We start from the raw sequence: 14,898 nt of genomic DNA on the forward strand, positions 1-14,898 counted from the left end.
AGGGGGTGACTTTCCCACAGTAGCCAAATTAAGATAGTTAATTCAGGACCCGGCCAAGCGAGGGCTGTCTACGGCACTGCCTAATGGGCCCGTGACCTCGTTGCTGCCCATCCGCCACAGAGAAAGGCTCTGGTTCTTTCTAACCAAGCACTTCATGTTAGTCTTTCCTTGCTTCTTTTCCTCCGGGGGTGGAGGGACCGGTCTCCACTTCTGCAGCTCCAGCTCCATCAGGCTCTTCTCTACCCATTCATTTTCTGCCAGGGCTGCCCCAATTGGCAAACTCTGTGCTGGGGCGACGGCGCCCATGCCCACAGAGAGGGCTCCAAGTGCCCCCTCTGGCACGTGTGCCATAGGTTTGCCACCACTGGTCTATATGATTTGCTTGGAAACATATGGAAATGGCCTTGTATTGCCAGTGCCACCTTCTATATGTTTTTAACTTCCCAGTCTCATTCAGCCTAGCCCTAGAAGTTTTTGATGGCCTCCCGTCCAACTGCTAACCCAGTGACTCTGCTTAGCCAGCACAGGAATGATCCCCTTTATGACTGAACTCTTTCTTCACTGAAAACAGAACTGCCAGTATGAGAATGCTATTACACAAACCCATGGTGAGGACATTTGTTATGAATCCATCTGGTGGTGATGCAATCTATCCCACTTTTTTTTAGCTTACCAAGAAGTAGGTTGTGATCTACTTTGTCTAATGCCTTGCTGAAGTCTAAGTATATTATGTCCACCAAATTTCTCTGGTCTACTAATTTAGTCACTATGTTGAAGAATGAAATGATTGGTTTGGCATGATCTGTTTTTAACAAACCATGCTGACTGCTAGTTATTACTTTACTCATTTCTGTTGGCAGATCTATTTTTTTATTATCTTATTATCTTTCCCAGTATCTTCACAAGTATTAATGTTAGGCTGATTGGTCTGTAATTTCCTGGGTCGGTTTTTTTTCCTTTTTTGAAGATGGGAACCATATCAGCTCCTCCATTGATTTTAAAGGTGGTGCAGAAAGAAATTGTTCAGTTTACTTTAAAATGGAGGTTTAACCTTTTTAAAATGGAAATAATTACAAATCAAATGCTCATATTTGTCAGTGAAAAGACCAAGAGCATACCTGAAAGATTTTACAATTGTCGATAAAATCCTACATAATGCAAACTATTTTATCAATCTAAGAATTTGTTATCACAAGCATCCTACAGCTACCTTTACATGTGTTATAGTTAATGAGCATAGATTGTAATATACTGCACTACAACAGGAAATTATAATATAGTGAAATACTATGAGAATATTAAAGTCAAAGTTGCATTACAACTATACATCTAAATCTTCAGGAAGCAGCAAAACAGAATTTAGAATAAAGACTGTACAAAAATTAAAACCACAGTTTCAAGCAGCCTCCCAACTAAAGAGGTTAGATGTGGACTGTAATGCTTTGTCACTTCCCATATCCATCAGTTGCATTTATTACATTTCTCACTTTTTTTCTCTCTATTCCCAGCACAAATGTTGACTTCCTTTTCCTTTCTGGAGCTACTTCCTCTTCTACTGTAAGCTTCCTCTTTCAGGCTTAACCTGCTACATATCCTATGCCTCTTTGTGTCTCGGTCTTGCCTCAGGTCCAAGAAAGATTTCCCTGTTCCAACTCTATGGGGCAGTGCCCATCTCCATTTCCTACCTAAGGGAGCCACTGTTATTCAAAGACGCTTCTGTGGTCATGAGGCCTGCATGACCAAACACTGAAGCACACAGAACACTGTTACCTTCCCACCAAAGTGGTACCTATTTATCTACTTACATTTGCATGCTTTTGCACTGATAGATTGACAGGACCTGGGGCAGGAACGGGAGCTCACCCCATCACACGGTACTTGGCTCTCAAACTGCCAACCTATTGGTTAACAAGCCCAGTGTCTTAACAGCAAGGCCACTATACCCTCAGGGTTCCCCAAAGTGTTCAGTATTAATTCCTGTAGGTGGATGGTATTGTCCAAGGGGTTGATGATAATAAGCAGTATTTAGTAAATTAAGGTAAAGGTAAAGGTTCCCCTCGCACATATGTGCTAGTCGTTCCCGACTCTAGGGGGCAGTGCTCATCTCTGTTTCAAAACCAAAGAGCCAGCGCTGTTTCCGTCGTCATGTGGCCAGCATGACTAAACAGCAAAAGTGCACGGAACACTGTTACCTTCCCACCAAAGGAGGTCCCTATTTTTCTATTTGCATTTTTACATGCTTTCGAACTGCTAGGCTGGCAGAAGCTGGGACTGGAGCTCACCCCATTACGTGGCACTAGGGATTCGAACCGCTGAACTGCCGACCTTTCAATCGACAAGTTCAGCATCTTAGCCACTGACCCACCGCGTCCCTAAGATTTACTAAATTACTTTCACATAATGAAATCTGGGAATCGATAAATGATCAAACTTGAAGGGATCGATAAGGTGAAGGACATCTGCTCTAGTCAAATTATTGTTAAACCTACAGAGCATAAAACGGTGCAGTAATTTGGATTAGATTCATAAAATATGCTTCAGAACTCATGGCAGCAGAAACACAGCACCTCTGCAATTGATTAAAGCAGCTATATCTCTCTCCAAGATCCCTCAGCAGTGGGGAAGCCTTGCTGCACTAGCCAGAGAGCTAGAAATAGGCACAATTACTTTGTGTAGTCAAGGGCAGATGCACAATGCTGGAAATCACTGCTCATGAATATTAAATACAGTACTGTACTTGCTCTTTTTTCCAATCTCATTCACAATGTCATTATTTGTTAACAATATCCTTCCTTTTGACCAATCAATCTCTTTTTTATAGAAACAAACTACTGCAAAAATCCAGAATAACACATTGCACATTTTCAAAAACCAGTCGGGAAATATTTGATCCTCCCAGGCCTATGGTTGCCGAAATTACATTTTGAGCAAAGATGTATAGCATTTACATTTTGTAAAATAGCATTATTATCCATATAAGGAAAATGGAAGCTGAAACAGCATACTTGCAAAGTCATGGGTAATTTGAGAGAAGGTCAGTTTTGTAAAGCTATCATTTTGGATTACTAATTATTTCTCAGTGCAATTCAATCAAGAACAATACCAAAGAATATTCCATATACTCCACTCAGTGTTGTAAAACATCCAGAATTCATTATTAGGTGTTTAAAAAACTATTACAAAGCAATACTGATTTTAGTCAAAATGTACATCATCTGAAAAAATATGAAGAGCAAAATATAACAACACTAAGAAGAGTCAGAAAGGAATCCAAATGTGATGTGAGTTAATAAACACCAGTTATGTGAGTAGACAGGTTATGTAAATCAAGGATTACCTGTATTAGGTCCAATAAATAAACTATGAGCATCAAGACTCAGAGTAGTAGCAATATATTTTAATCAGCCCTCATAATCACTGGATTTTTCTACTGAATCTTTGTAATCGTTTTCACTGTCATGCTCAGGAGTTTCTTGATCAGCATGATCTGACTGAGTGGCAGTATCTTCATCTTCATCTTCTTTCTCTTCCTCTTTCTCTTCTTCCTTCTCCTCCTCCTCCTCCCCGCTATGCTGAGCTGACTGGAATTGGGAATTATATTCTCCTTCAGATTCTCTTTTTTCTTCATGTTCATTATCACTGTGTCAAAGGGGGAAAACAATAGGTCCACTGAATAATAATGTATTGCTTTAGAAACACATTACATCAGAAAGTATCAGCAATAAGGTCCCCTTTTCAAACTCAGCAAATAGTTTTCATTGTTTCAGGGGCAAACCAGTAATTTAATTTTAAACTGCTGAATGTTATAAATTTGGTAGAAAAAGACAAAGTATTTAATATAAGTAAACAATTTATTACATTTTTATCGTGCTTTTCAATTTAAAAAAGGCTGTATAAGATAGACTTGACTTCAAGCTTATAAACTGGAATGAGATATATATGGGAAATGGGTCTTTCTCCAAATTTTTATTCTGTTCAGTTTAAAGAATACAATAAACTATTTTTCCAAATGTAAAAACGTATGTTCATATAAATAAGTAAATATAATACACAAAGAAAAGTGCAGTTATTCTTGGTGTTTTTATGTCCCTGAACAATTGTTGGCTAATTACCGTCCAGTCTCCAACCTTCGCTTCATTGCGAAGGTTGTTGAGAGTGTGGTAGCGCGACAGCTTCCTCAGTACTTGGATGAATCGGCTTATCTAGATCCGTTCCAGTCGGGCTTCAGGCCTGGATACAGCACGGAAACGGCATTGGTCGCATTGGTAGATGATCTCTGGAGGGCCCGGGACAGGGGTTGCTCCTCTATCCTGGTCCTATTAGACCTCTCAGCAGCTTTTGATACCATCGACCATGGTATCATGCTGCACCGGTTGGAAGAGTTAGGGGTGGGAGGCACCGTGTTGCGGTGGTTCTCCTCCTTTCTATCTGATCGGTCGCAGTCTGTGTTGACAGGGGGGCAGAGGTCGACCCCGAGGCCCCTTGTATGTGGGGTGCCACAGGGGTCGGTTCTCTCACCCCTTCTGTTCAACATTTATGTGAAGCCGCTGGGTGAGATCATCCGTGGTTTTGGGGCGAAGTATCATCAGTATGCTGATGATACTCAGCTATACATCTCCACCCCGGACCACCCCAATGATGCCCTTAAAGTGATGTCCCAGTGCCTGGAGGCTGTACGGATCTGGATGGGGAGGAACAGACTCAGGCTCAACCCATCCAAGACCGAGTGGCTGTGGTTTCCGACGTCCCGATATAGTCAATTGGTGCCATCACTGACTATTGGGGATGAGTCATTGCCCCCCATGGAGAGGGTTCGCAACTTAGGCGTCCTCTTGGACTCACGGCTGTCTTTAGAAGAACACTTGACAGCTGTGGCCGGGAGGTCTTTTTATCAGGTTCGCCTGATTCGCCAGTTGCGTCCCTTTCTGGATCGGGACTCGTTAAATACGGTCACTCATGCCCTCGTCACTTCACGCCTGGACTACTGTAATGCTCTCTACATGGGGCTCCCCTTGAAGAGCACCCGGAGGCTCCAGCTGGTCCAGAATGCGTCCACGCGGGTAGTTATGGGAGCAGCATGGCGCTCCCATGTGGCTCCCCTCCTGCGCGAGCTGCACTAACTCCCTGTGGTCTTCCGGGTGCGCTTCAAGGTCTTAGTTACCACCTTTAGAGCGCTCCATGGCTTAGGACCGGGGTACTTACGAGACCGCCTTCTGCCACCAATAGCCTCTCACCGCCCAGTACGCTCCCATAGAGAGGGGCTTCTCAGGGTGCCGTCAGCCAAACAATGTCGACTGGCGGCCCCCAGGGGGAGAGCCTTTTCTGTGAGGGCACCCACCATTTGGAACGAGCTCCCCCCAGAGATACAGAAGATTCCGGATCTGCGCACTTTCCGCCGTGCCCTCAAAACATTCCTGTTTCAGCAGGCCGGCCTGGCCTAACTTTCCCTTTATATTGCTTTTTGATTTTATTTTAAACTGGGATGTCTTGAATTATCTAGGACCAGAATGTTTAGTATATTTTAATTGGTTTTTTTATTATTAACGTTTGTATTACATGTATTTTTATCGTTCGCTGTTCACTGCCCTGAGTCCCTTAGGAATAGGGCGGTATATAAATTTAATAAATAAATAAATAAATAAATAAATAAATAAATAAATAAATAAATAAATAAATAAATAAATAAATAAACAATCACCTATTAACCATGTCTAGCAAGGAAAGAAGAAATAAATATTGTACACCGGTGGTCTCCAACCTTTTTGGCTTTGTGGACCGCCAGTGGCAGTAGGGGAGGGAGGGGGAATGGTTCTGTGCAGCTCCATTTGCACAAGCAATGGGCTCGTGCACTCACACAAATGGAGCTGCGAACGGAAGCTGTGAGTACTTGCTGCGAGCACTCGCGCAGCCCAGTTCCAAATGGGTCACAGCCTGTTACTGGGCCACAGCCAGGGGGTTGGGGACCCCTGCTGTACACTAAAACATGGAGATCAAAACAAGATAACTCTTCAAGAATTGTTTATTGTTACTGACAGATTATGCATTCTTCCTCTGAAAGGTCAGCTTTTCCTAACCACAACTAACTATATAGACATTTCATATTTAGTATATGTATATTAAGAAGCTCAAAAATAGTATAAGCTTCCAAGCTAAAATATCTACCTTTCTACATTTGCTGCCAAGCTTTCAAAGCTATTACTGTAGGAATTCTGCAAAAACTCTTCAGTAGCAGTTTGGCCTTTCTTTGAAATAAAGTCTTCACATAGTCCAAGCTCTCGCAGCAAATCAGAATAATGCTTCGATGCTGCTAGCCGTGCATTCTTCTACATTTAAAAATAAAACAAAATTAACACATCTGAAAGATATCTCCAAGTTTAAAGAAATCACTCTACAGTACATGTGTTCCTAAATGTCCTTTATTTTACAAGATAAAGGATTCCAAATCTGCAGATCACTTCTTTGAAATCTAAATAAATTGTTCAGACAGCAGACAGCTTTACATCGTGACATTTATAACTTCTCAATTACAGCCTTATACTGGCAAACATATTATATTTCCAGATTCCATGCTATCAGCTGCAAATGGCTTCTTCTGCCATCAATAGACAAGGAGAAAAATATCACCATTTAGTATTCTCTGTTCTCTGCATCATGATATATAATGGGTCAGGAATGTGGAAGCCAGGTTGAACCAATTGTATCGCTGGAAGCAACAGCATTGGTAAATCAAGTTAAGCCCAATGACATGGCAGGTGGCAATTACTAGCATTATCTTACCAACAATTATTAAACCCAACATACAAAGGAAAGGTAGCAACTTAATGAATAGACATATATAAAAAATATTAGAGATGTCAATAACCTGTGTGGCTTGTTCCAATAATAGAGGCCTCTTTTCCACCCTTTCTTCAATTTCTTCCAGTTCCTGCAGATATTCTTTCTTTCTCTGTTTTTCATGTTTCCTGTTTTTTTAATATACCATGACATGGAAATGGTATGGAATTTAAATATGAATCTTTTAGCAAAATAAAAATGGAAGGAGCAAGACTATATGGATCTGCCTACTACTACTAAACTAAGGATCCTGTATCTAAGGGGTCAGGAATCAGGGGATATATTGCAGAATACCTAAACAATTTTAACTTTGAGTTAAGCATCTTGGCTAGGCTCTGATGTGGATCATTTGCCTCAGCCCGAGTAGCTATAAGCCTTTGTAGCTTTCTTGCTCTCTCTTTTTGTTTTGCTTCTCTTCTTTTATGCTCTTCTTCAACCTTCTTTTTTTCCTCAGCCGATTTCCTGAATAAGAAAATAAACTTAAGTCTAGCTAATGCATAACAACTTTTATGGCCCTCTTTCTCAAAATACCTGTATGGGCAAGATATTTATATATTTATTATATATATATATAATATATATATATATATATATATTCCAAATCTCCACAGTTCATTCTTGTAGTATTTGGTACATGAACCTGAATCGGTTGTCAAATGAATTCTGTTGTGATTGGCAAATCTTTCAGCCCCATCAAATTTGGTCTAGGACAGAAATGTCAAACTCGTTTTCATTGACGGCCGCATCAGCATTACAGTTGCCCTCAAAGGGCCAATTGCATGTAAGATTACGTATCATATTAGTTCAGGAGTGCATTATGTCTAAGTCTGGGTATAAGGGGGCTGCAGGTCATGTGATGGGGTGGTGGTTAGTCTCTCCTAGCAGGTGGGTCATGTGATGGGATGGTATTCAGGTGGCTGATTGGCACTTCTTCCTCTCTCTCTCTTCTCTCTCTCTCTTGCACTGCCTGCTGGTTCTCCTTCCACAGCCTCTGCACCTTTGTTGGTTCCTCTGCTTGCCTCCCTTTCACTCCAACTCTTCTCTCCCTCAGGCTTGCCTCACAGAAGCCTCTCCTCCCTATTGCCTTCTGTCCCTTTCACTCCTCTCCCTTTCCCACCAAAACCCCCTCCTTTTATCTGCTCTCCTCTCTCCCCACCTCCATCTATTCATTAGAAACAAACTGTCTGAAGAACTGGATCCACTTTGCTTCCTTGAATTCCCTCAGTTTCTTATAGATTTGCAATGGTTTTTAGCACCTTTTTCCTTATCTCAGTCTGCAGCTTTCCAAGGCTTGGATTTAAACAAAAACTATTTTCCGTTCAAAAGAGAAGCAGAGTTGACATGATTTCTATGACCTAATGCTGGTCACTCATCCTTGAGATAAAAGATGTACAGGAGATAGACATAGTGATAAGAGATAAAGATAGATACAAGATACACAGATATATAAGTTCAGATATTGATGTAGAATCTACATCTACATTGTAGATGATGTAAATGTAGATATACATGTAGATAACAATATATTCAAAATGTTTGCAGTCTGGCTGACATATAGACTAGGAGCTGATAGACTAGGATGAGAGGTTGGGAGTTTGAAGCATCAGTAAATGCAGACCAAGGTGGTTTCACAACAAGAACAACAGAAAGAATAACACAAGTGGAACCCTCAAACACTAGAAAAAAATAGTGCATTCTTTCTTTAAAAACTCTCACATGGGATTTGTTTCACACTCAGAAACAGTCATAATGGCAGGTTGGAACATCCTTGACATGGAAACATTTTCCCATACTTCTCTAAAACAGGTATTTGCATTTTCAACATCTGCATGTTTTACTTACCACAAAGAATTTGGAATTAAATACACAGCACATTAAAAGCTTACCTGATGGCTTCTAGCCGTTTTCTTGTAGATGCTGTAATTCTTGGAGATGGAGACAGCACACAGCCTGAAGGATATGAACTTGCATTCAACGTTCGAGGGGGACATCTTATAGAGACATAAGGCCAGCGTGTTTCTTTTAATGTTGCTTCATCCATGTCGATGTCCTCAAGAATCTTCTCTTTATTGGATGAAATATTTGGTGTATGGAGTTTGAAGGGCTCACTGATTGTGACACTTTTCACATTCTTATGTGTTTGAAGCTGTTTCTGAAATTTTTTATGTAATGTTTCAAAATCAGGGACTTTAACTTTGGTATTTGACTTATATATTGATTCTTCACTTTGTTCAAAGCAGTTTTGCTGCTTAGGCCTAATGGTGCCTTTATTTCCTAATCTGCTATTGGGAAGTGATGAATTACGTAGGAGCTCTTCAGACCTAGCTTGAATTCTAATGTCTCTATAGAGTTCTTCTTCCTTTAATTTCTCCCTCATTTCTGAACTGGAAACAAATTTAGGAACTGGTTTAGCTTTAAACATTTTTGCTTTTTTTTCTGGTGAGGAAAATTGCATTTTTCTCAGTTCTTTCTTTTGTGCTTCTCTTTCAATAAAGTGAAATGGCTTTTGTGTAGCTAGAAGAAAATTTCCCCTCGTTTCTCTAAATGATTTTCTGCGTTCTTCATTTTCCTGCATTATTTCATGATAAAGAGGGACAAAAACATGTGCAGGTACCGGATTGGCTCGAAATTGTTTTTGACATTCTGCCTCCTCCTCTAATTGTTTCTTCAGCAAGTTATTTTCCAGCTCCATGAGTGACTTGGACTTGATATTCTGTTGCTTCCTCTTAGCTTCTCTAATAGTCATCTGGAAAGGTTCTGGTACTGTGATCTTTGGGAACCATTTTTTCTTTTTCTTGCTTAGCTTCAAAACATTTAATTTGGGTAAAACAGTTTTAGGGCAGAGTGAATAATCCTCCAAAAAACAGCCATCCCATGCATTTTCAGTCTTGTCCAGTGTTAGTGATCCAACATCACTGTCACTTGTTTCTAGCTCTAGTTGTTCATCAGTCACATCAGAGAAATTTAATGAATGGAACGAACTGTTCAGATCAGATGCAGAAAATGATTTATGCATGTTCTGAAGTTGAAATGGTTTAGTTTCCCATGCTGATCTAAACATAACAAAAATGTAATGCTTAGTTGTCTAGAAGTGACACAAATTAACCTGATTTAGTTATAGTTGTGGAACCTCTTGCAAATTGAATAAAAGAGAATGTATAAAACAATTATTTGTTTATGAATATATTAAACTTTAGATTAAAAGAATACCAATTCTAAATAATATTAAATTGGTTTCTGAATCACGTACTCCTTTCTCCATATTTTTTTAGACTACATATATGCACACTGTCAGGCTATAATTAACAATTATAGTTCCAATAAAATTCATTAATCCAACTGACAAAATGTAAACCTGGAAATATAAAAATCACAAACAAAATAAAAAGAAGTTACAGTAATACAACTCTTTTAAGGAATGTTTGGATTGTTTTGGACTTTTAAAGAAAGAACAGAAACTCCCAAAATGAAAACTAATAAACATTCATATAATCAGGCATGACATCTATTCTTAGATATTTTTTATAGATTTTGATTGGCCACGGTAAGATACGGGATGCTGATCATGATGAGCCTTTAACCTGATCTTTCTGGACACCTCTTACTCTCTTAATATTTACACTTTATTGTTGCTAATATGTATAAGTCAAAACCAATGCTAAGACAATACTTAATTGGGGTTACAATTTCTTTTATACCTATGATGAAGAACCAGTTTTTAGTTATGTTTTCATATTTTATATTAATTTTTAATACCAGTCAAAGTCACAGCCAATATTATGTTTAATCACATTTCAAAACAAAAATGGGGGAGAAAATATAAGCAGTCTGATGCCCTCTTCTGTTTTTCTTTAGAATTGGTCAAGCAATCAGTGTTGTTAAACCTTTATTAACCTATAAAGCCTGAAAAACACAAATAATTATCTCTCACTGATGCATTTTACTCTTGCTTACCTAACCAAATCACACTGAGTTAGTTAAAGGTTAAATGTCTTTTAGAAACTCTGAAATCCTTATACATATTTTCCAATTTTGCTATGGTTTTCAGGTGAGAATCTTAAATTCTTCCAGACTATTAAATAATATTCCTGATTCGAGAAGTACATTTCCTGCTGGACAAGCTTTCTGGAAAGTTATAGAAAAGCATGAGAAGAAATTGTTACCTCTTAATCAATTTCCTAAATCAAGGCTTCAAACTCATGGCCCAGGGGTCAGATGTGTCACACACTGACCACACCCACACCTGGTTTAGCGAAGGGGAAAAAAGTCATGATATGTCATGTAACGCCGTTGTGACGATGCGAGTTTGACACTCCTGTCCTAAATCAAGGATCCATCCCACTATAAATTGTAAGAGTGTAATTCTGGCTGGTACAGTTTTCACAACTGTATGTTTCACAATTAATGACACTTTAAAGCAAGCACTAGTTATTAAAAGCAAAACGATTAGAAAATTTAGAAAAATGAATGACCTACTAATTTTAAAAAAACACAAGAAACAAATACTTTCAATCTTTCTTCTGGGTTCTTTTTTCCCCCTGTACCTGTATATAGCTCAGGCTAAGATCATTGTCTACAAGAGCTAAGGATTCTTTTTAGTTTTGTTTTTCATCAGACGTTTTTATATTCCTTTTATGTATTTAACATATTTAATAACAATATTTTGTTACAATGATCAATATATTTAATATATACAATAACAATTTTGAGACAAAAGATAATTAATAAATTTAGATTATTGTAAAAATTACCTGTAAGTCTTACAATAAATCATGTCTGTGTTAGTTAAAGGTTGAACATCTTTTAGAAACAGCTTATTCTGATACATTTCTTCCAATTTTGCCATGGTTTCCAGGTGAGCATTCTTAAGTTCTTCCAGCTTTAAATAATATTCCTGATTTGAGAGGTACATGTTTGAGAGATCTAGCCAATCTTTACAATCAGCACACATGATGGAACCGTATTCTCCCCCTGGACTTAAGGATTCCTAAAATAAAAGATGATCATGTTTTACTTCTCTTTGGGAAAAAGATATTTATTAAATTACTGGCAACTTAATAAGTTTGGGTTCTAAAGGCAGTTAAGAAACTTCTCTATTTGCTTGGATTTGCAGAGTAAAAGGTCCTGGTGTTGATTAACCCAAATTGCTAACTTGACAAAGCCTAAAATCAATAGATAATTCTGGATGGCAAATGATTCAAAATTTCCTACAAGTTAATACAGAGAATCTCCTATATCATATATAAACATCTAAAACATGAAGCTCTTCCCTATGCCCAAGGCAAATGCAGGCGAATTTTGGAATAGGTTTCTAATGCATCAATGAGATAGGGTTTTTTTTTTTTTAATTAAAAGGGATTTAACATAACAGTTAACATAATCACTTAAATCTTGAAATTGTATTCAGTGCTGTTAACCACTGCAAATGGCGCAAAGGCATTTTCGTTAAGAAAATTTGGATGGCAAAGAAAAAAATTCAGGGATCTTGGAGGTGAGGAAAAGAGGAAAGAAATATTTTCTTTCTAAGGAGGTTTGGCTTAATAAGGCTAGAATCGGTCACATCTAAATGGATAAGATGAGAATCCCATGTAGGGATTCTTATTTTATCCATTCTTTTTTTAAAAAAAAATTATTGAAATTTATTATAATACAATACAGTATAATCAATACAGTCAGAAGTGTTATTTTTCTACATAGGTTAGATTGATTCTTCTTTTACTTTTCATCGTAATTTACATACGCATCTTAAAATTTATATTAACTTTTATCTATTCTTTATTCTATTATCAATCCACCTGTACCAGGTGTATTTTATCCATTCTTATCCCTACACACGATTCAATTAAAATTGAATGTGGGGTAAAATTAGGATTGGGCAAGGTTCCTTAAAGGAAGGGTAGGCTACAGCTAAAGAGGACGACCAGCACCAAGGTGGATGCATTCAATTACAATAGCACTGAAGGCATCTTTGGAATTGCTGAAGGGCCACCTTAGGGGCCGTTCAGCAGAAAACCTACCTATGTGGTCACTAAGAGCGACTTGATGGCACCTAATCGTCATAATTAAGCTATTGTCACGTGATGGCTGACGCTACTTTTTATCCCAGAGGTCTTCAAACTTGACAGCTTTAAGACTTGTGGACTTCAACTCCCAGAATTCTCCAGCCAGCATAGCTGGCTGGAGAATTCTGGGAGTTGAAGTCCACAAGTCTTAAAGCTGTCAAGTTTGAGGACCCCTGTTCTATCCGGATGGGGGAATGACCCGAACGAGCCAAGGCGCCGGCGGGGGGGAGTGGATTTGAACCCCTCCCGAAGCCATTTCTGCAGAAATCCGGTCTCTCAGTTGCACGCTCCAGCCACCAGGGAGCAGCAGCAGGAGCAGCCACTAGGAGGCGGCGGCGTAGACAGACAGCCAGACAGCCACCTACCTTCCCCACGCCATTTTCAAGCGAGTCTCTTTCTGGTACCCGTTCATAAAGCGCCGCCGGCGCCTTGGTGCGCGGGTTCACCGGCGTATGCAGGCAGGAGGCGGTGAGCAAAGCAGCTCGGTGAGATGCGTCCATGGGCTTCTCAAAGGACGGGAGGCCACAGCCAGCCTCCTGCTAGACTGGTTACCAAGCCCCTTCCCTGCGTGTTTGGTTGCTACGGTTACTAGGCTTAGAGTCTTGAGACGCTACGAAAGAGGTGGGGAACGATGGCCCTTTTATGACTTGTGCACATTCTGGCTCAGGAATTCTGGGAGTTGAAGTCCACAAGTCATGAAAGGGCCCTCGCCCCCCACTACTGCGCTACGGCATCTCGAAGAGGACATTAGCCTCCCTCTCGTGTACAGAGAAGCGTCTTCCCTGTGCAATCTGTTTCCTGGAATTCTTCCATCTGTTCTGAAGCCCCTCCTGTCTTTTCCCACGTTAGAGGTATCGGGGGAAGAATTTCCGAAGACAATGGGAAAATCTAGAACCGTAACCAAGCAGTATTTTAATGGCACCAAGTTATCAGCTCACATCAAAAGATGACTTTTTAAAAATTGGCTATTGTGTAGGATCATTCGTGAATTTTTAGAAAAATTAGAAAACGTAATCAAGCGTCATTTTCACATTATATACTAGAGATCTTAGCTCTAAATCAAGGCAAGGTTCTTAGCCTGGTGTGCCTTTTGCCAAAATAGGATCCAAACCAGATAGATAAATATTTTTATTTATTTATTCTGGACCATATTTTTACAATGTCAAGATTAAAATCACCTCATACTAAAATTCCCATTTTATAAAAAGGAGCTGTAGTATATAAAAGTGGTTTATTTTTATTTTTTAAATTTCATTAATTTTCCATTATCTACACTTAATAAACATCCTGCTGTCGGGATACCCAACCTGCTCAACAATACAGACTACACTCTCTCTCCATTCCCTCTTTCCAACCACTGGTAAAATAAGTTCCATGTTTGATAATATTGTGTCTTAATTTTCAATGTAAGTCTATCAATTTCTGCAGTGAAGTATCTTCCTAATTATCTCTTCATCTCATGGCATTTCATCATTTTTCCAATATTGTGTGAATATAATAGCTGCTATTAAAACATGCAATATTAAATACATACTTTGCTTATCAAATTTTTCTGGTATTATGCCTAAAAAAAAACAAGTTCAGGTTTAATATCTATGTTTCCCTATCATCTTTTCTATGCACCTATATATTTTTGCTCGAAATGTTCTTGCTTTTACACAAGTCCACCACATATGATAAAATGTCTCAATTTTTAAAATTACCTACATTTCCAACATTTGCTAGACATATTTTCAAACATTTGAACTAATCTAGCAGGTGGTAAATGCCATCTATAAATTTTATATAATCTTATAAGAAGTTGCCATTAATTTAGTTCCTTTCATATACGTTTTGCCATTTCTCTAATTCTGTTATAGCCAGTTTTTTTCCTCATTGTCTTTTACTTGTTCGTCCTCCATTTTCCAGTTTAGTATGAAATTATAGATCTGAGTTTTTCATCAGAGTTCAGCAGTATCTGATCAAAGGGTGTTTGTCATTTATAGAAGCCATACTTTTTCAT

General features: G+C 38.8%; 1 protein-coding gene across 2 annotated transcripts; it reads right to left on the reverse strand.

Moving 5' to 3' along the window:
- Positions 1 to 3,376: 3,376 nt before the first annotated feature.
- Positions 3,377 to 13,465, reverse strand: FAM161A (FAM161 centrosomal protein A). 2 transcript variants are annotated; one of them, XM_034432484.3, is made up of 7 exons: positions 13,262 to 13,465; positions 11,586 to 11,821; positions 8,721 to 9,887; positions 7,129 to 7,296; positions 6,863 to 6,962; positions 6,163 to 6,323; positions 3,377 to 3,639 (listed from the first exon to the last, which is right to left on the reverse strand). In XM_034432484.3, the coding sequence occupies exons 1-7, from the start codon at positions 13,394 to 13,396 to the stop codon at positions 3,402 to 3,404; spliced, it is 2,205 nt and encodes a 734-aa protein (XP_034288375.2). In that variant the 5' UTR covers positions 13,397 to 13,465; the 3' UTR covers positions 3,377 to 3,401. The 2 variants fall into 2 exon arrangements, with proteins under 2 accessions (XP_034288375.2, XP_034288377.2); XM_034432486.3 differs by lacking the exon at positions 7,129 to 7,296.
- Between the last annotated feature and the right edge of the window lie 1,433 nt (positions 13,466 to 14,898).

Source organism: Pantherophis guttatus, chromosome 1 (genome assembly GCF_059756535.1).
Source record: "Pantherophis guttatus breed Tessera chromosome 1, ASM5975653v1, whole genome shotgun sequence".
NCBI classification, from domain to species: domain Eukaryota; kingdom Metazoa; phylum Chordata; class Lepidosauria; order Squamata; family Colubridae; genus Pantherophis; species Pantherophis guttatus.

What these genes read in the sequence shown, in the direction of transcription:
- FAM161A (XM_034432484.3), bottom strand. Translation starts at nt 13,396, where the DNA reads ATGGACGCATCTCACCGAGCTGCTTTGCTCACCGCCTCCTGCCTGCAT. An exon ending in TCAAAGTTAAAATTGTTTAG is followed by an intron (nt 6,963 to 7,128) that starts GTATTCTGCAAT and finishes TTAAAAAAACAG; the next exon opens with GAAACATGAAAAACAGAGAA. An exon ending in TATTGGAACAAGCCACACAG is followed by an intron (nt 6,324 to 6,862) that starts GTTATTGACATC and finishes TTTTAAATGTAG; the next exon opens with AAGAATGCACGGCTAGCAGC.